The sequence below is a fragment of the Rhipicephalus sanguineus genome, chromosome 11 (genome assembly GCF_013339695.2).
Source record: "Rhipicephalus sanguineus isolate Rsan-2018 chromosome 11, BIME_Rsan_1.4, whole genome shotgun sequence".
NCBI lineage: Eukaryota > Metazoa > Arthropoda > Arachnida > Ixodida > Ixodidae > Rhipicephalus > Rhipicephalus sanguineus.
In genome coordinates this window covers 4,138,919-4,165,470 of record NC_051186.1, presented here as the reverse complement: position 1 = coordinate 4,165,470, position 26,552 = coordinate 4,138,919, and the positions used below count along the sequence as shown (strand labels likewise).

The window sequence follows — 26,552 nt, the reverse complement described above, 5'->3', positions numbered from 1 at the left end:
AGTTCCTGGCAGCGCGGACAAGCCATGCAATGCACAAGTTGCTGCACACTGCGCTCCGCCGAGCGGTAAGTTTACAGGGCTCCAACCGCTACCTACTGCTTAGAATTTTGTAGGGCAATATTTTCATCGACGAGACCTTTCATCGACGCTACCAACGGGTAGCGTTCACCAACCGCTTCGTGTGCCTCATCACTCGGTCAAACATCCAGAGGTGAGAACACTGTCTAATCCCTGAAGCGCTGAAACACGTGTTATGTGTCCTTATAAGGCTCCGGGCGCTGGCCAGGTGGCGCTGAAAGCTGTTGCGGCGTAAAGCCCTTAAAAACTACGCATGTTTCAGTTCCAACAAAACTGTTTGGTTCGGCACATCTCTAGGTATACGGGATGGTTGTGCGTACGGACCCTGAACAGTTTCTCAGCTAGCGTCGCCAGGTAGCACCTGTTGGAGGATGCTATGCTCGGCCCATGGTTTCACAATACAATGGTCAGGTAGCCATAAAGGCGCCGCTAACATTCTTGCAAGACAAAGAACTCAATGGACAGGTTTGCAGCGGCCACCGGTACATAAGCATTAAGTCTCACTCTCTTATTTTCTACATGAGTGCAATGGAGCTCTGCCATTCCTGTATATGATATTGATATCCGAGAATAAGTGTTAAGGGCTGCAATTGGTACTGGTGGGTTACGTGCAATCGCCTAGTGCAGCGAATTGATGGAACAGCAACAAATAAGATGAGGCATACTAGCACTGACTTCCAGCTGGAACTATTTCTGAGCTGGTGCACAGTGGACAAAGCTTACAACGCGCACAGAAATAACCTTTCCTTTTAAAGGAAAGATGTTGGAGGTCACGTTATGAGTTAACCACCTAGCCGATCAAATAAGCTGCAATAATATATCTTGTAATATCTTCCCGACCTCTGGCGACGACATAGCATTTCACAAATATCGGAAGATCAGTCGCTTGGAGAACAATGATGAATGATTTGCTCTGTTTCAAGTTCACTGCGTTCTGTTTGGGCTCACATATTGTGCAATCGGGGGACCTGCCGGTTCGTTGTATACACACACAAAGACATGCAATACACAACATTCAATGTGGACTAGATAAGACATTATTGCACTTTAGAGCGCATCCTGTCAATTTTTGCTATAGCGATCAGTGATATAAAAACTTTGGACAATGAATCGGGACGAAAACGGAATGAGAACAGTATCTAGTTGAATATCTATTTTCAGACCGTGTGAAATTGTGCACTAATTAGGCACTAGAGAGCTTTGACGGTTTTTTCTGTACATGCGCCCAGAAAACTGTTTTGTTCTGTGTTCATTCCTACATAAACCATGAAGTGTTACACTTAGGAACTGATCTTGAGAGCAAACGTCGGTTGAGCAATGGGCTTGTATGTTAAGGGTTTCAGGCATCGCATGAGGACAGCACATTTTGACAATATTAGCGAAGCACTTCATGCCTGCATTTCGCTTGAATGCTTTCGACGCGCGTAGTTATACTGAAAGAAAAGTTTATCGCACAGTTCTTACATCCCGCTAGTGTAAGCTTGTTGCTTAGTACACGTTATTTGAAACACAATTATTAACGACTATAGCGTGATTAAAAGTGAGTGCGGAACTTCCAGAATGATTACTACTAAATTTCTGCTTCTGAAGTCGAACAAAGCGTGAGTTCCAGTAAGTAAAATTGACAAGCTGAACACTTTCAAAGCATTAACCCTCCTTACGCGACGGATTCTTAGTGTGTCCAGCTACACTAAAACGACGTCGTTAAGTACTATCGCGCTCAGTATGAGCTACACCGCGGAAACACGTGGCCAAGCGCACTGTAAGGGAAGGATTGGGTGTTCCCGTGAGTGCGCATCGCCTCGACTTGCTTTCACGCTTGCCTTCACTTTGGTCAACGCTGGTATCAGCTTCGCAAATGATAACCATGAAATAAAGAACCAGTGTGATAACTTCGAGGGTGTAAGCAGGCAAGTTGGGGCGATTCCCGCTCGCAGGGATAGCAAAACTCTCTCCAGATAACTCGAAATTATGCCATGATCGGCGCCACTGTGCAACCTTCCGGTGCGTTCGGCCACACGCTCGAGTGTTGTAACTGCTACGCAGCGCAATAGTACGTCCGCAAGTACAGCGTGCTGTGAACGTTTTGTATGGCGGGCCCGTGTCTTCTGGTAAAGGGAGATGTGGCTCCTGCACAAATATGCAGGTGCCACATTCCTCGATTACGTTAGCACAAGTTCAATGCAGAGGGTATGTGCAGGGCAATTTCGCTCGTTAGTAATCTTGTTGTGGTTCCTTTCCGATGAAAGATAAATATGGCGTCATCGCTAGAAACCGGGAGTAGATATTACAACATACATTATTGAAGATGGTGTGGTAGACAGAGGCAGGCGGATAAGATAGTTCGTGGGGAATGGAATTTGTCTAGCGAATTTTAAAAAAAACAACGTTTTTGCTGAAAGAGTGAAGCACTGAATGCGATAGCAGAAGTAATGTTATAGGAAGTAAGGCAAGCGAAGTAAGGCTTTCAAAAGTGCGACATCTGTGTCCTGCTGGCGCTGAAAGGGACAATCATATTGTGGTTTCGCACATCGAACCTCGGGATGTATTCTAAATGAGTAAGCAAGGTGGATGTCCGCTCGTTCATTTCTTTTTGTAAATTGATTATCGGCGTATTTTCGCTGCGCGACACAAGGCCTACAGGGCTGCTTGAATAAGATTTCAAAACTTTATACCGACTTGATATTGTCTTCAGTGTCCCTTTAATGACATCCTAACTCTCGGGTTATCATGTCGGGTTTTCGCACATGTATTTTGTTTCCGTGAGAAATCTGAGAAGTCTTCACTGCTTTGGTGAAAACACAGAGGTCTGGTGCACAAAGGTCGTGTCAACAATCAGCGGAGAACCAAATAAAGGACGCTCTCTTTTCATTTGTGTCGCACACGACATCAAGCTTCGTCAAGGGAGCAACGGATTTCAGGGGTCTCCTCGTTTCGCTGACCACCGCTGATTCTTCCAGTCGTACTCACGATGCTGGGGGAGCCTTGGGAGGCCGTCCTCGGCCGAACTAACCTGAAGACCCAAAGGGGTCTCCTGTATCAAGCCGGGCGAGCAGCGGCGGCCACTGGTGTCCTGGAATGGGGAACCCACCCTTGAAATTTCCCCTCCTTTTATTTTTATTTATTTTCATTCTTATTCTCATTAATGAACGTTGTATCCTCCTCTTCCAGTCGTATGTTGGGGATTCGGAACGAACTTGTACGATTGAAACCAACACCTGCTCTAGAAAAATGCCTTGACTTGTGGCCCTTTGTCGAGAGATGGCGGCACGAACTACCCTTTTGTTTTCAATGGGGCTGAGGTGGCGTGGTTTCGGGGGTGTTGGTGTGCGCATACGCGCATGTGTATTGCAAGCGGCCACCGCAAGGATCGCTAGCTACCGCCTCCATTAGAAACGATGAAAGCGGGAAAGGAAAGGGCAGGAAGCTTTTGGCCCACGCGCCTGGCATCTTTATAAAGGAGGCGTTGTTCAATCACTCTGCAAGTAATTCTACATTGATAATGCAGTCGCAATAGAATATAAAAAGAGTAATCTTCAGGTTGACCGTTATCTTGCCCGGCGAAACTTAATACGATCCAATACGTAATATGGAAGAGGAAGAAGGGCTCGCATGCTATGTAAAATTTATTCAAGTTGGCGAACTTTAAGACGCAATTGACGTTGCTCGGTGCAATGAGAGCAACTGGGGAGTCACGCTTTCTCAATAAGCAACGCTGCCGGGGCGCAGAAAAAGAAATGTAATCGCACGTCCGCAAAAGTAAGCTAGAAGGTAATAGGCTATACATCGAATACATCCAATATTTTTATTGTTATAAGGCTTGCCCTGAAGCCATAGTGCGTTGTTCGCGTATGTGTATTACATGAGTGATGTAAGGCCCGTGTTGTGTATCAATTGAAGGTACAACAGATCGATTGGTTGACATGGTACAACCGATGCCACGTATTGGTATAGCATGTAATTCGAAAAAGTGCCTCGAAAATGGTACAACAGGGGCTACGTATTGCAGACTAGTTTTAACGCTCTCCATCCTGGTATCCCCAGAATGAGTAGCGTTGTAAGCGCTGTCAGAGTAGAGCCAGCCAGACTCCTCCCCCACAAGAGCCATCGCCACCCTTCTCCCGGCTTTACCCAAGTACTGCAACGACAGTCAACCTGGGCCCTAGTGCGGACGCTATGTGCATCCTCCCCCAGAACCGTGGTTTACCGTCTCCCATACCAATGGACGGCTGCGCCACTTAACCCTGCGCCCATCGGTTTGGTGTTACTATAGGACGCAGAGACGCGTTATGTACACTCCGAAACAGCGCTAACATGGCGCTGCATAAGTAGCGTGCGACCAGTGTTGGCGGTAACGCGTTACAAGTAACGGCGTTACCGGTAACCCGTCTCTTTCGGTAACTTAGTAACGTACTCGTTGCTATTTAGGAACTGTAACGGGTAACGGACTTACGTTAACATTTGTCGGTAACGTGAGGCGTCACGTTACTCGTAACTTTTTTCTCAATTATGCGGGATATTTTCATAAAAATTTCCTCGTGTCATAGGCACCACTATTGCAGAGCTCGCCTCGACTTTTTATTGTCGCAGCGGCGTACTCATGCCGGCCTGCCAGGCGTTAAGAATAGACTGTTGGGTGAGTTCGTAATTGATGATGAATTAAAATAGCGCGACAAAACGTAGGACGAGACGTAGAAAGCTACAGCACATGCGGTTGTGCTGTAGCCTTCTTCGTCTCGTCCTACGTTTTTTCGCGCTATTTTCATTCATCAAGCGTTAAGAGTACCATCGAATGCGTCCTTCGAGCGCCTGTTTAGTGTAGGTGCGGACGTGCTCATTAAGAGAGGCAATGTGTCCGATGACAGCTTTGAAATGCAGCTGTTGGTTTATTTCTACGAGCTGTAGTTATTAGAAAATTCTCCTTGCAATAATCTAGCGATGGTTATCAATGTTGTTTTCAAAATGAAATTTGCTTTTTTCTCTCGGCAACTGCGGGTACACGTTTCTAGAGTTACCCAATTTTTCAACGAACGAGACTGACCTTGAACACCTTCACATAAACGGCCGCAATTTTTGAGTCAAGTATACAGATTTTTAAAAGGGAAAAATGCGTATGTGTGCAAATCCTTCTTCCCCAAATCTAAGCCGTTTAAGCATTTCTTTATGACTATTTGATCATCTGTGTCGTTAGTAGAAGCGCACCGTCAAAATTACTGTAAATTTGTTGAGATATGCGGTGTTTGATGATGAAATATAATTATGTATTTAACATCACCCTGAGAAAATGGATTTTTCATGTGCCACAGAGTTAGCAGCCACCACATGTAACTGTACAGGCGACTTTAGGTCACTCCACTATCGCCAAGCAATGGCGTTGCCGGGGGGTGGGGGTTCAACCCTCCTCTCCCCCACCCAAAATCTTTTAATGTTCCATGAGTATATGCACAGGCACACATACAAACGCACGCACGACCATACATCCACCCCATCCCCGAAAAACCTTTTTGGCTACGTTACTGTTGCCATGGTGCGACACATTTGTGCAACCTATTCTCGTTAAATCAGTACTTCGCGCGAAAATTCTTGTTTCGGATGGATGTTTTGTGTGAATTATAAATATCAGCTTTGTAAATCGGTTATTTGGGGTTCCTACAGTGGAAATGCGGTGAATAAAAATTTTGACCATAGAGTAATGGCCGAAGTAACGTCCGTTGCTTCTTTAGGGTACCTGTAACGGTAACGCGTTCCTTTTTTGTTTTTAGTAACGCATTTAGTAACGCATTTTTGGTAACGCATTTAGTTACCTTTTCTCGCCAACACCTACAGCACTGCGTGCGACATTCAAAAGCAGCAGGCGATGGACTATTGAATGTAGCAGGGACTAGAAACACATCGCCGCTTTCATGGTTTATGAAGGTCTTGCTTGTAGGCTAGTACAGAGGAAGAACACCATACCTGGGAGGAACGCACAGCACAGCCACAGCCTTGGCTGGAGGAATCCTAGTTCAAGATCCCGTTTTAACTTTGCTATTGCGCTCCTACGAAGTACCTAGTGTACAAAGTAGCGATTTAATGAACATTCACTTGTTGAATAAGTGTCACGTGGGCTTCGCGTTTCTAGTCTTAGCTTTAATTGTAGCGCTCTGCTATCCCGGACGAACGAGGTTCTGCACATGCGAGGTAGAGATGCAGGAGTCCTGGGAAGGGCAACTCAAGCACTCACCTTGCAGCAAGCACGTTTCGCTCATCGCCACGTTTTTTTTTTTTTTTTAGTTTGCGCGTTAGAACGTGTCCTCCCTCTAGAATCTAAACCTGCAAACCCGCTTTTTACGTTCGGTTACAAAGCTTTATGAAGTGACCTGGAGGATGACAGAAACTAATTATTCTATACCTTGAAGCATCGAGAGAACTATAATTTCCGGCTTAGTGTAAGTTCTAATGATTATAATTGTTCGGGTTTACTTCCCGAAACCACGATATGATTATGAGGGACGCAGTAGTGTAGGGCTCCGGATATTTCTACCACCTGGGGTTCATTAACGTGTACCTAAATCTATGCACACGGGTCTCCATCGAAAATGCGGCCTCCGCGGCCTACGGGTCAGTGCTCAAGTGCCATAACCACTACATCACCGTGGCGGGGTTTAGTGTAAGTGTTATGCCACTTCTGCATTTCATGAATATTTACCTACCATGCGGCTTTTGCAGCGCTGAGGTTCCAATGGCCTCTACATCCACGATTTCCTATACTTTGGGCACTCAGTACTTTTATATAATTTAGTTCAACGCTGCTGCTAGCACTGATTTCTTTGTTGTTCTTGATGATGAATGCTACCACTTGTACCTACGTACCCACGGCAGCGATTCACTGCCTTCCACTACAGCAGGAGATCCTACATAACTTCACCGAAGGCTGTCCCATGCATCTTATACCAATAAGCTCTTCCAATGGAGCTTTGCAGGTGTTTTGGGGGCCACCCTTTCAAACCCATTTTGGAGGCCTTTTGTTCACTGTCCACAACATCAATGCACGCTGTATCTTTATGTTGAAATTAAACTGAACTGAACTAGTCCTTCGAGAGAAGTACCCATAGGGAACACAGCGCCTGGTCGGTGTGCCACTCCACTCCTTTGAATATGTGGTGGGATCCCGCTGGCACTGGATATCGAACTAAATACATGGCGCAGTGGAGGCGGATGGTCAACAATTTCATGATCACCAAGGTACCATTTCATCACCTGGGCCCCGGAGTGAAAGACTAAAATTTCACAGGGTCCCTTATATATACGCCTAAAACGACTCGAGGGCAAAAGCCATCTTATTTTTCTTCTCCGTCGATGTATTGAACATCCCCCGCCCCCGTCCAAGAACTTTCTGCACATAACGTCGTTTTGCACTGCCTCCGTGATCGGCCCAGCTTTGACCAAGCGACGATGCCGTGTGGTGACGTCTCGTGTGACATCGCGTTACATGACGTAATGACGACGTCGCAAATTTTGGTGATCCTCTAGTTACGTCACCCCGTTCTGATTATATTTTTCATCACTCGTGCTGACAACGCCGCCGCCGTCGCCGAGCGTCAATTCTCGCTTTTGATTAAGCATATAAAGCTTTCGTCTTAAAAACCACCATTATTCCTGCGCGCTTCTCTCGGTTAACGCACTTCTCACGCGAGCTTTTTTTTTTTTTTATGCTGGAGGGAAGGAATTGTCACTCTGACACACACACACGCCGTACAATGTCTAATGCTTCCGGTGTAGCGGCGTTAAGCAAGACGCACGCAACCATCGCATAAAGTCGTTTACGTAACTCGAACGAGAGAACCCACATTACATGTCAAGTGGCAAAACTTACGCGAATGAAAGCCATGGTACGTATGATATGGAGTGGGCCCGCGCTAGATTTTTGAAACATGATTACTAAGCGAATTAGATGTTTTACTTTAATCCTTATTCTAACCTATCGCGTGGTGACGCAAACTGAAACAGCGCAATACCAGCCTCGACGTAGAAATGAAAGGAGCGACACGAACACGAGTTTTCTTCGTACAAAACTTTATTGTGCTGTTTGTATTCGTCACTGTGCAGCATTACCAAGCCGCGCGCCGTTGTGGTAGAGTGGCTGATGATCCAAAACTCGCGGGTTCGATCCCAGTCGCGGCGGTTGCACTTCGATAGCGGCGAAATGTTAGAAGCCCGTGTTTTGTGCGACATCAATACACGCTAAAGAACACCAGTTTATTGAAATTTCCGGAGGCCTCCGATACCGCGTGGCTATCGTGGTTTTGACATGCAGTACTCTACATATTGTTATTATTATTACTAGGCCGGCAACTTACCACACTCGTCCACCATAAATAGCGGTTTTATGGCACATTTGCTAAAAAAACGTAGTGCAGTTGTGCTCAGAAATGCAGAACAAAGTTGTTTTCGTTGTGCTAACTTTACCGCGGTTTGCTTCCTTCTGTCTCTGTAGGACACCCGCAGAGCAGAAAAAAGAAAAGCGCGAATGCACACTGGCGTATCTTTTTGTGATTGTGCAATTTTTCAGTTTGCTGCCTTGACCTGTACTGTGCGCAGTCGACGTTACAGGCACGCTGTGCGACGACGCTACACTGCTACTTTTCTGCAAATGCTGGTCCATTTAACTGTTCTTCCAGGGTGGGGCGCAAAATGCTCTCAGAAACCGCAGGTAGCATTATTTTATTTCTGGGAGGTAAAAAGTGGGAGGTATTTTTGGGAGGTAAAAGTTTCTTTTTCTCTGTTGCAGTTTTTTCGGCAGTTTCTTTCTCTTTATTTGTCGTTATTTATAATTTTCTATCTATTTCTTCCTTTCTTTCTCTCTCTTTTTATTTCGCTCTTGCTTCCTTATTTTCAATTTTTATACATGGGTGTGCCTGCGTTACGCCAAGCGACGACAGCGTGCTGAAGCGCTTGAAGTGCTCCGACGATGCTGTCGTCAGAGCACTTCAGGGCCCGGGCCCCTGAGGTGCTCCGCACTTAATATCATCGTCAAGGCACTAGAAGAAAAAGAGGAAGATTTCTACTTGGCGCGAGCGACCGATCAATATGTTACGGATGTCTATGCAATACCTAGTTTTGCTTGCGTTACGCCAAGCAATCACAACATACGACGGCATATGATAACCCGGGCCCTTGAAGTGCTCCGCACTTAGAAAAGCAATACACTACGCTCCCTGCACTACCTTTTCGTCAGGTTTTCGCAACAGTTCTACTCTGTGTGGTAAAAAGCAATGAAATATGCAATGTTTGCAGAAAGCAAGATTATAGTTTTCACCATAGTTCCTTCCGGCTCCACACACTTCCTCCAGCAGTGCTCCAATTTTTTATCCTCTCAAAAAAAAGGCAGATTGCTTGAGGCCACTGAAGTAGTCATTTGAAACTGAGATAACCTGTTCCACTGAAAAACATACTAGCTGGGCAAGCGCTGTGGTGTGCGCTGTCTTCAAGCAGCTGTATGTGTACGTCCTCGTCTATTCCCTGTTCCAGGCAATCAAGGCTCCAATCATACGTGCCAGGTACTGCAAGTCATATTTCTTTGGGAGGCCTAACGTAGTGCGGTGGAGACGAGGACACAGAGTAAGAATAATAAACTCTAATGTGTTCACGTACGTCGTAGTGTACAGCACGCATGAACAGCATGTGACGTAATAACTCGGTCCATCTGCTCACTGAACGTGGCTTCGAGATTGGTGTCGCTAGTGGCATTACCGGCATTATCACATGTGATTTCACAATGAAGCAAGCTCCAGGTCGCAACTGATGACGTCAATGCGCATTGACAAGTAAACTCAGGTGCGCTACGCCTAGAGTTCCTCTGTGCATGTGCCAAGACGTAATTCATTACAGTGTGTTCCGTTTGCGCTCGACTATGTCGGAATGTCTGGCCGTTTCCTAACAGCTGTTCGCTTCACATCCAATGCTAAGTAACTGTTCCAAGCGTTATGCCGGTCTGCACTTGATGCATTGGTGCCAGATTTGCGAAGACGGTCAGATACCGGGCACAAAAAGCTAGTGTGCATACATCTGACAAGAATGCTTCACATTAAAAGCTTACTCTGAACTGTAGGTTCATCACAGTAGGGACAGATAACCTGCACCACGTTGCTCACTACAAAAAGAGCGTCGTGGCTGGTAACAATGCAAGCAGAAAATCTGAAGTAACTGCAGGGGGCTTATGTAGTGCCATGGAATGCGGAATACTACGTCGTTTGCTCCGCGTCGTCTTTGTGGCGGGCCCTGATATATTTCATTAAACCAATCAAAAGTGCTCGTGGTGCCATAGTGCCTTGGGACTCGTTTAGTTGACTGACAGGGAGAATTGACCAATCAGTGAATAGCAACTGGGAATAGTATTCCGTATTATTTGGTACGGTACAGGACCGTTGAAAAAAAAGACGTCATCGCTCGCGGCTAAAGAAAAAGCGAAATAAATGGTTACCGAATATCGCCAGCTGCAGGAGCGTTGGGCTATGGTGTGGCGCCACTGCAAGAGCAAGTGAAAGCGTTCACATTTATTTAGGAGGTGTTGGCTAAGGTTGCCGTTATCGCTTAAAGTGGACGCTGCGAGTGATACGGATCACTTCATCAGAGATGCTGATGTAGGCTGGTCGCTGTGACAGATAGGTTCTTTTGTTTTTGGATGGATTTGCTTCCTGAACTCTTTCGAAACGCAACTGAAGTGTCTTCGGTTGCGTTTTGCCAGGCAGCATAAGAACAGGCAGTCATGCCAGGTAACATAGGAGCAGGGCTATGTTATCTATGATATAATTTCAGTGTCTATTCGAATCCCGGCAAACAGGGGACGCGTTCAAGCAGGGATCTCAAACACGTGATCCGCGGCCCGCACGTGACTGCGTTCGAACAATCTTTTTTGTATTTTCTTAATAACTGTGTTCATGAGCTACACAAGCATGGCTGGTATAAAGCATATTTGTCGTGAGACACCCTGTGCGGTCACCATGTGTTGCTACACAACCGTGAAATAAAACTCCCAGATTTTAGTCAATTTGTCGTTGTAACCCCCCACCCCAACCCCGCTTATACATTCGTCATTGTCCTGGCCCTTGCGGGAGTGAACTTTCTTGACTGCGGCCCGTCAGTTGAGGTGAGTCTGTGACCCCTGCGTTAAAGGGACAGAAAAGACGACGACAACTATGTATACATGGTCCCCCAACTATCTGTAGCCCAAGTTTAAAAATATGGCGACGCACACTATGACGACGCGACGAAATTCATGTTGCTGATTATTGCCTGGAGTACGTCACACTATTTTTGTGTTCCTCTGAATTACCTAATATAGCATATTTATATTTATACGAAGCTGGGCAAACAATGCAATGAGAAGGTTATCGATCAGTTCGCAAAAAGGTCCGATTACATCGTTTCTACCTTTCTATGTGTTATGTATTAGTGTTTTTCCCGCTCACTACAGATGCCCGGGAAATACAAAAAAGAAATTCTAATTTTGTGGTGATAAAAAAAGACATGTTGCTATGGGTCCATACTGTTCATTCTGTGCTATCCTTTTTGTTCAGTGGCCCATCCTGACGGAAGTGGGTGCATGGCTTTCCCTGAGTCAAATGACAGTGCTATAGGAGCGATGAGAGAATGAAAAAAGCTGACGCATAGTCATCCCGTTCCATCTCCCAAACTGAAGCAGTGCCTGACAGCACAGCGTAGCGTAAGCGTACATCATTGCTGAACGAGAGAAGGAGTTTGCCCTCGCCCACGTCACAGTTATTTCATAAAGTGCAAAAGCTCAGGCTGCACCGCACAGATTGTGCGACGCCTGCTGTCCTGCCTTCACTTCGAGCTAAAAGTGCAGCTGGCCTTAGCGCCGTTTGTCCCATTCGAGTGATGTGTGGCATTGCCCTACTCAGGTATGGATTTACGGCATGTTGTGAAGCTTGCGTTGGCTTCTGTACAGCTCCACCTGACATCTTGTGCACAAGTTATATTGGGTGTAATTATTTCATTCGGGCGGCATTGGGTAACTTGTTGACGCGGCGGAAAGAAACCACTGAAAATCAAGACACGGGACAAGATGAAGGCGCAGACAAACAATCGCCACGCTTAAGTCCGGTCTAATGTCTTGTGTGTACCTCCTACTTGCCCTTTGGCTTTATTTTCACTCGGTTTTATTCGCTTCCAACATAAACCAACTGACCTGGTAGTTCACGCTTCTAGGCAACCGGCAGCGTCACAACTGTTGAAATTGGCAACGATAACTCAACGCCGTGATCTGTTGTTTCGAGGCAGGGTAACTTGCCACTGGAGAGTACGCATTGTGTCCTTGCTATGAATGAAAATGCTGGGGGTAGCCATTCTCTAACGCTTTAATACCTGGCCAGCCGTATTGTATCGTCTATCACTTCTCTCGAAAGCCCTTAAGCACAATATTAAAATAAAAAAAGTGAAGATCTCAGTAGCTGTGTATACGTTACCGTATAGACATCTTTTTATGTTAACATAAATCTTCAGTTAGGTTACCTGCCTTCCCCTTATATCACGAAGCGTTATCTTCAAACGCCTTATCCTGCGGTAAGGTTCTACGTCTCTGTCATTTTTAAATTACGTCTTGAAAAAAAATTCATCAGCCGTGCTAATAGGGCAATAAACAATTATGTTTGCTTATTTTATGCATTTTCAGTACCTAGCCAAGGCAACAAATATAAATAATTGTGCTTAAATTCGCAGAGTTATCACAACAGTTTGTTTACAAATATTCGGTAACAACCACTACCAGCACCACGATTTGTGTGGTAGTCTAAAGTGTAATTTCTCTTCAAACTCTGGAACATGACATGTAAAGCACGTTACGAGTCGCATAAATTTGTTTGCCGAATAACTCTGGTGCAGCATTTGTGAAACTCTCAATGTCAGTTCACTGTCTGTGGACGGCCAAGCTTTTTATAAAGCATTGTGATCCATTCGCAAACAAAATCGAGCACATCTAGCGCTATCATCTCATCACTTGTTTATTTCCACCCAATCTTTGCTGTATCGCACCTATTGTTCTAAAGACACAAGTTATGTGTTCTTCTGAGTTCTGAGATGTTCAAAAAATACAAGTCCACTTATTTTGCGAGAAATAGCACTATAAAGCTTCCTCTGAATAGTTCGACGTCTAATTTTACTTTCCTAACTGTGCTTTGTCTTTCACTAACATTTGCTCATTTTGCAACGAACGCAGAAACAATTGATTGCTCACTCTTTTCATTCCGTTGCCTAAAGGCATTTGCTGCCTTGACGAATACAAGAGCATTTGTCTAAACGTTGGCTTCTAGGCTAGGTAGTTGCTGCCTTCAACAAGACGACCACTCGTCGAAACGTTCGCTCCAGCTATACCCCCCTGCTCAAGGATTTTTCATCTCTTCAAGCATCCGTCTTCCCCTGACGTCCTGCTTTGTTTGGAATTCCCCTCTATTTACAAGCAGTGCAGAATGTTTCTCGTAAATTCCGCTGCTCATCCAGGCTTTAGTGTAACATCAAACCTTTCATCCTTTAGAACAGCTCAGGTCCACTGTTAAGGAGCTCCTATACAGATTTCATGGAAACGTCCGTAATATTACGCGAAACTCAGTCCTGTGTGATTAAATCACATCATTCAATTCCAGCAGGCTTCAAGTTTTGTTCTATCCTGCTTATTGATTTTATGTGCAATTTTTATTGTCTATCTTTTCAACGCTCTCTTAGGCACGTAGTGACGCCATAGCTTCTGATTTCTGGGAACACGAGCAGCAATCGTTGAAAATCTTGTGTGACATTCTGTCTGTTCCACCACGCAGCATAAGTTCATTATGCGGCCCTAACTTCAGATGTCAAACCACTCTTACGTCTATGTTGTCGCACAGCGAACGGGCTTCGGTGCAGACACAATCATGAACAGAGGACCTATGACGGCCTAAATTTCAATAGATTCTGAAGCTGAAGTGTTTACTCTTCACTGACGATGTAGTAGCAGTCTAGGGTCATAGATTGAAGGACATAACTGTGCTACGTAATACTAAGGGTTCACTGAGCAGGAAGCACTCGTTTCCATCAGTTTATTGAGGCTGTTAGAAAGTGGAAAGGTCTTCTGCAATTTCGGGAAGTGCATTGTAGTTGGCAGTCTTGCTTACATGGCTATTATAAGGGCCGTATTCAAAATTTCGGTGCAGAAAGATCGTGGAATCATAAACGACACAGCGCCAGTCTATGTCATTTATGTGTCTTCTCTTGTCCTCGTTTCTTTGCGCTGCACACACTTAGTATATATCAATACATGATAGTGGCGTTTCGGTGATGGCTATACGACTGCTATATAACGCAACCGTACCGTCACACTACGCGCTTTAACGGCATCTTCTTCGAAAGTGCCTTGTTACATTACGATATGACCCTTCCTGAGACTCACCCAATCGCAACGAACGTTTTGATGGTGCCACTTGATAAAGCTAGTTTCGTTCCGTTTCCACCGGGCTGCGTCAAAGAAGGAAGAGAAAGGAGAACGGGAAGGTCGAATAACCGGGAAGCATCCTGCCGCCCGGTTCTTGGCCCATCCCTCTTTGTGGATTAGCGCCATCAGGAAGAGGTCATCGTGATCATTATCATCGTTATCGCGCGGAACCTTTCATTTATGGAACCTGACAGTTTATAGGAAGCCGCGTTGACATTCTTGCTCCTCTGCGCAAATTCGTTGAAGCCCGCAAAAGCTCACGCTCATAGGGTTACCCACCCCGAGGAATATACTTCTTAAAAAAATTATTCGCGTCCTCTTCGGTGACAATACACTACATACGATTCATTTACACCAGGTTTCATTCCTTGCAAGATGCGAGTAAACCAGTAGTGAGTTTGCAAGCTATCCATTGCCAACGTGTTCCTGTATTTAGGCCCCTTTTCGTACTACCCAGTGCAAGAAGTAACCATCAGCAGCCACCAACTAGCCGAACCCACTGCTCTCGTGCTCCTATCTCACGGCTTTGGCTGCTGGCAGCTGCAGGAACGTCATCGTTTACACACGGCTGCATGCCCCACAGTGTCTTGCCACATAGAGAAAAACGCGCAGGTAGTGGACGTCAAAAGGCCTCACCAGAATGGCTGCTCTTTCTGCTTGTTGTCGCTTAGTGTTCTTCATCTGCCCATCAAACACGTTTCCAAGAAATGTCCACCTTCATAATACAGTTTTCTTGAACTTGAGTCTGCCATGAGGAACACTGAAAGGCGGAAGAACGTCATAAATCTGAAGGCAGCTCTATTTCGTCCTTAAGCAGGCAATGACGTCATCGATGTAAAAGTCCGAAACTGCGGCAGAAGTTTTCTCATCGAGCCTTATAAACGTCTTAAACGACGTAGTTGAGTTTAAAAGGAAGCCCGCTTTTCATCCTGTGTTGTAGCAAACTTACAAACGGTGAACTAAAAAATAAAGTTTGCTGGTGTTATGCCAATTTGTCAAAATGCAACTCCTACATTTAAATGTCTCCGTTTGATCTATTGTTCCTTCTATCAATCATCTGCGGAATTGAGCAAGGCGTTTCCTAGAACACTTACGTGGAAACGGTTTTCGCTAAGCGCTCAGGGTATACGGAGAGCCTTTGAGGCTGCGTTTCGTCCTTTCCAAAGGTATCTAACATAGCTTGTATAAATCATTGTTTTGAGGACATTACACAATATTGTCGTGTCGCCTGGGGTGCTGGAAGACTTCCGGAGAAAAACCAACCTAATCAAATGCATAAAAACGCCGAGCGTTCTGTTCTAGATGTCCTTTATTTCACGCACATGGCTGACATATTTTTAAAAGTATGCTACCACGTATATTATTTCTGACAGAGGGTTTAATACGAAGCTGCACAATTGGCATTAGGGTAAATATGACGGCTGAAAAGGCATCTCTAACTTGCTACGGAATCGCAGGACAGCTGCGCACGCAACTCTAAAATGTGTGAACACCAGAGGGCGAGAATAACTTTGGCTAACCAAATCCGCGCATTCGAAAACCTGCCATCAATGCAAGGCGAACATTTCATAACTTCTAATGTCTTTGCCAATAAAACGATCTAATATAGATGCGAATGTCTACACAAGGCTTCAATGTTCCCTAATACATTCTGTTCTGGCACGATCAAACGTTCATTCTACTTTTTTCGATACTTAATTATATTAGAGTATTATAATAATTATACTTAATTACATTATTCTGCATGTATTTCTTCGATGACTGTGTTTCTACAGATTATTCATTATGCAGTGATATGTTTTACTTTTCGTACTATGTTCTTGTAGGGGCCTTAGTATAACATGCTGCGTTATGACGTAATAAATATGTCGTTTATTTCGTTGAGTTAGAACGCGTTTATCCCCTGTTATTTTTGTTCGACCAGTTAAATCGGACAACATACCGCATCTGCTCTTCCTGGTTTTCACCCACAGCCCTCAACATCCGTAGTGGCTTAAAATAAAATTTCATGGGATTTGATTTCAAGCTAAATAACGCAAGGCCAAGCATTTTTTCAGATGACCAGTTTTGAGAACGAGCAAAAATTCTTAGAGGCGCCTTTTCGTAATTGTGTAACACCATCTGTCGCCATGTACTCTTCTTTGGATTCTTCATCCCTCTGTCCCACTTTTTATTCCTTCATTCGACGACTGCGCATCGTTTCAGTACATGTGAGGTATTGCGTATGATGATCGTACGATGATCCACGCTTAACAGCATTTGTCTTCCGTTATTTGCCCGAATATGTCGCGAGCAGTCACTTATAAATTTCTTATTCTCTCTATTTTTCCGTTTATCTTGTTTATGAGACATTATGCTTGGAGAGAGGGAGAGAAAGAGACTCTTCATTAGAAAAACAGGTATTTTTGCCGGCGTCCATATAACCGCTGGCATTCAAGTCTGTATAGGCATGAGTAATTTGAATAAAAACTTCTAGAAGAGACGGAACAAAATAATGTTAAAACAAGCGAATATAAACAATTTTTAAATGCGCAAGTGGACCTGGTAGAAATATTTACATCTAGGATGTCAGGTATGTAAGGAGGCTGTGTGTTTGAGTGCCCTCATTTTTTTTCTTTTACAGTCCTACCAAAAGCATAGTCTTCTTTATGCTTTTCGCAACCAGCCAAGGGTTGCCCGCGGAAAAAGCTTCAAAGCCTCCACACATCATTTTCATTCTGGCTGATGACCTTGTGAGTACCAAAGAGCGAATATTCATCTAGTTGCGGTTATATGGGACTGTTGGTATTTCATTTTGAAATTTCGTTGTACCGCGGCAAACGACCCGAACACACGGAGAAGATCTGTAACGCTCTGCGTCACCTTCCGTTTCAACTCCGTGTTGCCGCGTCCTTGGCCGCGCTACAACAGATTTAAAAAAAAAATGTTTCTGCAAATTTCGGTATCAATGACCTTAATTGCCAAAGTCATATCTAGGGCTTTAAATGAAGCATAGCCAAGGCTGCTTGTCCCAAATAAAATTGGTACACTGATAGCAGCAAGCGTACGCGAGTACCTTAACATTCTGTGAGGTTTGTCCCGTATATGCTTGAAATTAAAGGACGCATAATACTGTTCGTCTTATGGGGAACCCTATACCTCACATTCCAGCTATGATTTTCACGGAAAAACGAGTAAAAACAACAACCTGTATTGCTACACAACCAGTGAAGCGATTGAAATGGGCTTGTTGCGCTTCACGGTGATAACACGATCAGACCTACCGCAGGGAGCGAATTTTCGATTACAAGGGTCAACTTCTCGCTTAGCACTCGCGGCAAACGATTTAATTCGAGCGCGAATTAATTTCATCAGACAGCGATCTGAATCCATAGAATCATCTGTGAAATTCGTTGCAGCGATAAATCTTCGCTTTCCTCAGCAGTTGTGGAGAACAACTTTTGAAGTCGAGCCCGTTTTTTTTTCTGATTCTGTCTTTGGTCACGGCAGCAAATACACAAATTTTCACGACCCTATTTTCACCATCGCCGTCGCCGTGCTGTTACGAATAAATAACAAACACGTGGACAGTTAGGAGCCCGCACTCCGTCTGCGTTTCACGCATGCTTGTAATAGTGCGATGATGAGCCGAGAAGAATGTTGCCTTGAATAGAAAAGCGTTTTGTAGGACGCGTGATCAAGTCCACGCTTCCACACAGCCGTCCTAGGCAACGAGTGTGCGCCTCTTCCCATCTTGCTCGGCCACAGATTTCCGCACTCGCTCTCATATTTATCTTTATTTAGTTCAAATATTTTAGGTATTTATTTAGTGCACGATACGAAGCTTCTGCCGGGGGTATGGAACACGAAACTGTAGGCATCTGCGGAAGAGAGACCTAAGTCGCAGCGTAAACTGGAAGAGGAGCCTTCTAAGAGTTCATAGTAAAATTTCTATGGGCTCCTACTGGAAGTAGAGAGCACAGATAGTGCACTCATTTCTTGAAACATTGTCATGTGTACTTCGTGGTCCTAAACGTACAGTGATCATTAAGCGAAACGCTGTGGTCGACCCGCACGACGGCTGCTGCTTTGTCGAGTGTTCGGTGAACGCTAGGCTTTCTAGCGGGATTAAGCTGCTGTCACTATACGGGACGAAAGCGTTTTCTTTTATTCGATACTATAATGAGTTGTGCTTGTGTCCTCAGAGCTAAATGTTGGAGCGAGAGAGCGCCAGGCCCCACGTGGGCCTACTACTTCGTTTCAATTGCTGAGCACTGCACGTCCCGATGTACTCACTACGCTTGAATATGTGCACTTGCACAGCTTCAAGCTTTGATGCTGCTGCGGCTCGTGACGACGATGAAATATGTCTGAACTTGTTGCAATAGGTCAACAGCGCTAGTGGGGATGAGGGCAAGATCAACCGAAAATGCCATGTTTCAATTTTAACACCACAATATGCCAGCACGTTTGGGAAATGTTTCAAACAAGTGACGCCTCGAAATGCGCAACAGGAGGTATTTAAAAATGGTGCCAAACTCGTCTACTCCCGTGACTCTGCCTACTTGCCGCGCAAGTTAGTGTTTCGTGTTGTGGTGTATGCTTTGTTGGTATAAGGAAGCTTGAACATACTTACATATATAACGATTTAGAATAATAGTGTATAGAGGGAAAAAAGAAGCAAACGTGAGTCGAGTGAGTGAAAGGGTTTCAAAAAGTAGGCTCAAAAACCACAGAAGTTCTGACTTTCGTACTATGAAGAAATTTTCAAGAATGTTCCTTCGAGAAATAAAAAAAATGAAGAAATAATTTCTGTGTACCTTAATAACGGTTTGTTATTTCCTCACGAAAAGTGACATACATTTAGCAAATGATAACTTCAAACAGGGGCGAGTTTGGTTACGTTTACATTAGAAGCAAAAAATATCGGCAATTGTAGCTGAACACCTAGATTCGCTATATGAAGCCATTCAAACGTTCTGCACGGTCACGCATTGTGGCACTGACGTCTACTGCTCCATGTACTTATGGTGTTCTACGGCACTACTCAATACTTTACTCGCGTAGTGGCCATAGGTCGGTTCAAAAAGTGAAGCTATCTCAGACTCACTCAAAAAATATAATTTGTACTGAGGGCTCACTCGGACCCAGACTCACCACACATTTTCGTTACTCGGACCCAGGCACAATAAATATTTTCCAACTGGACTCATTTGGATTCGACGCACAGACATATCCTCAGCCGGACTCGTTCAGACTGAGACGCACAACTGGGTCTGAATCTGAGTGAGTCCACTCATCAGTTTGCCGACCTGTGGTAGTGACTCATAGAACGTTCACGAAAACCGGTGCGAGAATGATCGCCTACGCTATAAAGGCCGATGGACATACCATAGTTGCTCTGCTTGAATTAAATAAGCGCAGTAAAAAAGAGAACAGTGGCTCTGTGGTCCATTCGTTGACAACCGCGGATGATCCCTGGGTGCAATTCCGGCTTCAACAATATTTTTGCCTCGTTATAGACTAACAGGAAATTAGCCTAATCAGCGCTGGAAGCGGCCGTGAACAACATTGCCACCAATATCAGCTGCTCTAGGCAGCTCATCATAGCTTACGTTGTGAACCTACGGAACAGATAAAAGTTGACAAAGAAAAAGCATGTTACACAGCAGCTGCACCTTGCAGTGCCTGATTACCGAATGAGCCTGATTACGTCATCGATAAGCTTGTCATCAGCGGAAATTGATTCGCTGGCGAGGACATAAAAGAACCGTGCTCTGCAGACGTGAGGGGAGCTTCGCATCGCTTTCATATCAACTGCGTACTTTATATATTCGAACAAAACATGGCAGATCTAACAGTCGAAGCTTGCACTTCGTACTTTTAGCCCGTGTCCATCTGATATTTCTATGTGACTAGTTCAGTCAACCAATACTCAAAGTCGACGTAAACCAACTAGCGTTAGTAATTGCTTTACTGACATTCGTCGTCATTGTTTTGAGCATGTTCGAGACGTCACCAAGTGGGCCTTTTAAAAGTATTCTGTTACCAGTTTCATTCACCAGAGAATCATTAGGTGGGGCAAAATTTATTAAAAGATTTTCCTGATAAAGAGCAGTATTTAAGAGTTCCTAACCACGTTCGTGAAGTCTTGTTGCCTTCTGTACTTAGAAAACAATAGATTCCTTCGCTGTTCGAGCCAAGGAAGGCAGATAATGCGTAACAATTGACTACCTCGCTTGCAGTCCTAAAACCTCACAGGGTCCTTTATGTATTCCCTTAAGACGACTCGAAAGCGAAAACAATATTATTTTTCCTCTCAGATGATGTACTGATCCTCCCCTGCCCCCCTCCGAAATCTTTCTGCACCTAAGGTGGTCTTCCACTGCCTCCAGCAACGGAGGCATTGCAAGCTTTCTGCGCCTCACATGTTTCTGCACTGCCTTCGCGATCGCTCCACCTTTGAACAAACGATGGAGTCATGTGATGACATCATTATCTGACGTCACGATACGTGGCGACATCATGATGAAGTCACACATTTCGGCGATGCTTGACGTCATGATGACATGATTTGGTCACGTCATTACGTGATGGTGATTTTTTTGCAATGCTCGTGTTGACACCGACGCCGCTGGACGCCGACGGTCAACTTTCGTGTTTGTTGAGGCACCTGCATCTTTCGTCTTAATAAGTAGTAAAGCAAGTCAGGAATACGACGGTCACAAATTCATATACTAACTACCATTGTCATAGTAGTCAAACAATTACACAACCAGTGTTCCCGCTGGGAATTTATGTTCAAAACCTCTATGCTTGTGATCCATTTCGTTGATGAACACAGTTTATATAGACATCCGCCCCGTAGATACTGCGCACACGTTTTGTCTTTTGCGTGCTGACGATTCAATGTACTGGGCTCTTTTGATGTGCATGCAGGGTTGGAACGACGTCAGTTTCCACGGTTCCCGGCAGATTCCGACGCCGAACATCGATGCCCTGGCCGCGACGGGCATCATCCTGCAACGCCACTACACGCCAACAGTGTGCACACCTTCTCGTGCCTCTTTGTTCACGTCTATCTACCCGGCTCGAAGCGGTACGCAAACAGCCTCTATACGGATTCATGTTATAGCGTAAATTCTCCCAACCAACCGAGCTCAAGATTGTAAAAACATCTGTACGGTTGCCGTGCATTCATGTTCTTGCACATGGGGCCCGCGCGGTGGGCTTACGTAAAATATTGCCGTGGTTCGTCAGCTGTGCGCAGTTTTGCTGCTTGTTCGTATTATGTGGAAGGAATCTCTGAAAAAATGCTAATAGTGAGTTCAGCTCTCTTTTTTTTATTTAGAGTACTCTTACTTATACACTTGCACGTGTCTTAATGCGTGTCTTGTAAAATCGCGACCGTACCACTATTTAGGCGTCAGCGTCAGGAAGTACGTGTCGAGTACATGCGAGGTCGGTGTCAGCGTCGTCGGTTGTGAGCGAAAAAGCGGTGTTGGCCTTGAGCAAAAAAGGCCGATGGATGCAAGGAATAAAAGTCGCGGTTCGAGCCGTAATGGAATCCATGTACTATGCGTGGTAGCCAAGTGCTCTGCCACTTGACGAGGCCAATGCGTGAAAAGTTGTTGGGAAGAATACCAAGTATATATACAAGCGTCATGTCGGGCAATGAGACAAGTTAACAGATGTAAGATTGCGTGGGAGAAGACCAGAATCCTAAAAAGGCGTCATACCATGTGAATACACGCAAAAATTACGTAGTTGAAAGGTACCAAGCGATTACAAAAGCCTTAGGTATAAATCATCATCCCTGCCACCACCAACAGCATCAAGGAAGGCAGATAATCAATTACGTTTAGGCTCCGCCTAAACGTAATTCAAAGGGGTAGAATAATGTGCTTCGTTTATATGGACCTTCCATGGATGCAGACGACAAATACGAACACACGTTGCAAAGTTGGAACAACTAGATTCAACGAAAAGATAACCGCGCTCGAATTATAACATGCGAAGCATTTCTTAGTGAACCAAATGCACTTTGAGCGTTTATATCTATCTATCTATCTATCTATCTATCTATCTATCTATCTATCTATCTATCTATCTATCTATCTATCTATCTATCTATCTATCTATCTATCTATCTATCTATCTATCTATCTATCTATCTATCTATCTATCCAGCCGTCTATGTATTGGCGCTCTCGCGATCGTCTCCTTAGCCTGGCACATACCAAAACTGGCATAGGAGGATGTGAATGTATGGCAAATACCATTTGCAGGTCATGACATCAATAGTGTTACTTCCCTATCGCGTACATCCTGAAATCCTTTCCACTAGGTACGTGCGACTCATACCCGCAAAACTGTATACAGCACATACCCGCACACAGTGGGTGTGTGTGTATGCGCCACAGGTGATTCTCAGTCTGTATTCCCACACACGATCCTTTCTTTCTATATTTTCTGTTACAGGCCCATTGCGCGTGTAGCTGCTGCCTTGCGCAAACATTCTTTTGGGATCATCTGTAGGGCTTGAGCGCGCAAATGCGAACAGCTGCGTTTTTTCTCGAACTAACGCGGCCACCTGCGATAAGGCTCGAGTGTTCGCTGCCGCATGTGTAAATGCCGATGCGCCTTGCCGCTGTTCATATTATCGACGGTCGACACTCTGCTCGCCGTTATCAGTCTACAGCGTCAGTATATTGCTCGTAGTTTTACTTTCCGTTTCCCGGCCACAAGTTCGGCCAAGTAAAGAGTTTCATCTTGGACACGCCAACTGCTTCTTTCATCAACGTCATGACCCTGTGACAATATCAACCCAGGCTTTGGAAATCTTCACCCCATATTGTGAAGGAACCCTCGTCAAAGAAAATGCGGTGTCAGGGTCGGCGGCTTTCTCGATGGGTTAAAATTTTCCGATGGAACCAAAGAATAAAAATCACGGCTCGAGCTGGTATCGAGCCGAGGCATTCTGCACGGCTGTCAAGTATTCTACCACAGAGCCACACCAACGTTGAAACCCTTTCGGAAAAGCTCCCTGTGAAAACGTTATGTCAGGACAACGCCGATTATGACGGCAGTGTCGGCTATCCGGTTTTATATTAATGTAATAAACATTAGATACCTATGTAATGGCTCCTCAAGCTAAAGTCAAGCGTAGAGCGCATAGGCCTACGACCCTACATACGATATGCACATATGCACAGTGGCGTGGCGATGGAACTGGCGTCTCTGCTCTAACATGAATGTCGACGTCACGTTGAACCATGGGGTACCCTTCAAACTTCAGTTTACTGGGCGGGCCTGGTGAGCACACAATATGCGCATAACTACTTCATTTACACGAAGATGTCGAATTACCTCCTAATGATTGACTCAAAGCGAGAAATCCGGCTTAGCCTGCTACTGCCTGACTGCTTCGCTTGAACTTTACTCCGACAGTGCTTGGGATCTGCCGGATTTTTTCTATAAATCAGAAACTTTGTACAATCGAGGAAGAGAATTTTCGTTCCTTGAAAATCTGAAATTGTGACGTAGCGACTCCCGAAAGCTACCGCTCCATTTTATTTACCACTGTAAAAGGAACCCGGACGTTTGCCAGGCTGGCTTTCTTATTAAATCTCGCCTCCGTTGTCCGGGTGATGCAGGCCAGGTAGACATTCATGCGAAGTTACGACAACCTGTCGATGTGCAAACGCGGGGACAATGAATGAGAAAACAGAAAGTAGCCAGGGAGCCAACAAAAAAACGCCAGGCATGCGCGGAAATCGCAGCACAGTCACAGCGAAAGCTGGAACAGCGGTGTTTCTAGAGCCCGTTGTAAGCTCTCTTGGGGCTACAACACAAGTACACTAGAAAGGTACCCACTAGGCCGTAAATCACAATTTTTGTGAAGTTGGGAAGCACCTACTAAGCCATTATTCGTCATTCTGCGGAGAAGCGAGGCACCAGCTACACGTATGTAAGGCATTATGTGCACTTTGTTGACGCGACGACTGATGACGATGAAGAATTATGGCTCAGCCCTTTGTAATGGGTTGGAATCTTTAAACGGCCCACCAGTTATGTAATTTGCATTGGGTGAAGCCCGCTCGCTATTTCCCTCTCCCGTCATGCTGTATAACATACGTTACGTGGGAGAGAGACGGGGGGGGGGGGCGAAGAACTTTACTGAGACCGCGAGGAAATGGATCATGCGCTTGTGGGCTTCCTTGGCAACCAATACAAGTGCACTTGCGAGGAACCCACTACGCTATAAATCATTGTAATTTTTGAGAAGTAGGGCAGCAGGCACTGTGCCACTTTTCGTCATTCTACGGAGAGCCGTAGTACCTGCTAAATGCATGTAAGGCATTATGCGCACTTTGTTGATGCTGTGCCTGATGACGACGAAGAATTATGGCAGAGCCCTTTGTAATGGGTTGGAAGCATTCAACAACCTACTCCTTGCGCAATTCGCATTGTGTGACGCCTGGTTACAGAATTCGCGTTGTGCGACGCTTGGTGCTTATTTTACTCTTCTACCACGCTATATTGCATACGCTAATCTAGTTCCTTCCGGACATGAAGCCTGTATAGGACCTTTTTGCAAAGCAGTTTCAAGCACCGGCTTGGCTCAGAGGTTGAATACTGGGCTCCCACGCAGAGGCCTCAGGTTCGAACTTCGTTCTATCCCGGAATTTCTTTCTTATTTCGTTTTTTTTTTTTATTTCGAGCGATAGTGGTTATGGACACCGGCGGCGGCGGCGGACAACTACGGCGCCAAAAACAGCCGGTGAAATGATCTCATAACAGCTTTCGCTGTAAAAATTTCAGATACCAGACGGGATAATAAATTAGCCCCTTTGGCGCAAAGTAGCTACCACCGGAAACCCTGGTGGTTGTAATGTCATTCAGCCTTCCAAGCCGTCCTTCCTGTCGTATTCGTTACTCTGCCTTGCGCTGTTCCATTTGCGCAACTGCCTTACGTCTGGATTGCATCATCATAAAAACGCAATCCAGCGAAGCAAGGCTGTGACCTGCATTTTTCTGCATCTGTCGCTATTACAACGTAGAAACACAGCAAAAATAAAATGGGCCGATGCTGCCTTTCCGTCCTCGGATGATCCAGGTCTACACTGCCACCGATACCTTGGCTTGGTTGCGAAAACTCGCTTGATGGGAACAGAACGCCATGTACTCATTGTATGAAGGGTGTATATTTGAAACGGCAGAAGGAGGTGCAACGGCTTTTTCGTCATTAAACAATATGAATAAAATATCCGCGCGTCCACAGTGGCTGGACGCTTCATAGCTGTGGGGTCACTTATAATTGAGCTCTGAGTCAGTAATCGAGACAGTGGCGCAGCCAGAGAGTGGTTTGGGGGCTTTGAACTTCCCTAAATTTATGTGTACACACATACACACACACCCACACACACACACATATATATATATATATATATATATATATATATATATATATATATATATATATATAGATATATATATATAGGTCCTATACAGGCTTCATGTCGACAAGGAACCACATTAACATATGCAATATAGCGTGGTAGAAGAGTAAAATAAGCAGCAAGCGTCGCACAACGCGAATTCTGTAACCAGGCGTCACACAATGCGAACTGCGCAACGAGTAGGTTGTTCAATGCTTCCAACCCATTCCATAGAGCTCAGCCATAATTCTTCATCGTCATCAGGCACAGCATTAACAAAGTGCGCTTAATGCCTTACATGCATTTAGCGGGTACCACGGCTCTCCGCAGAATGACGAAAAATGGCATAATGCCTGCTTTCCTACTTCTAAAAATTTACAATGATTTATAGCATAGTGGGTTCCTCGCAAGTGCACTTGTATTAGTTGCCAAGGAAGCCCATAAGCGCATGATCCATTTCCTCGGGGTCTCAGTAAAGTTCTTCGCCCCCCCCCCCACCTCTCTCTCCCACGTCAACGTATGTTATACAGCATGGCGGGAGAAGGACATAGCGACCGGGCGTCACCTAATGCAAATTACATAACTGGTGGGCC

General features: G+C 45.1%; 1 protein-coding gene across 1 annotated transcript in view; it reads left to right on the top strand.

Annotated features, from left to right (window-relative positions):
• The window catches only part of LOC119374230 (arylsulfatase B-like), a 75,093-nt gene that overhangs the window by 17,710 nt on the left and 30,831 nt on the right, over positions 1 to 26,552 (top strand). The window contains exons 2-3 of the mRNA XM_037644310.2: positions 17,163 to 17,271; positions 21,458 to 21,617. Of these exons, the coding sequence (XP_037500238.2) occupies positions 17,163 to 17,271; positions 21,458 to 21,617 (269 nt within the window). The remainder of the gene's footprint in view (positions 1 to 17,162; positions 17,272 to 21,457; positions 21,618 to 26,552) is intronic.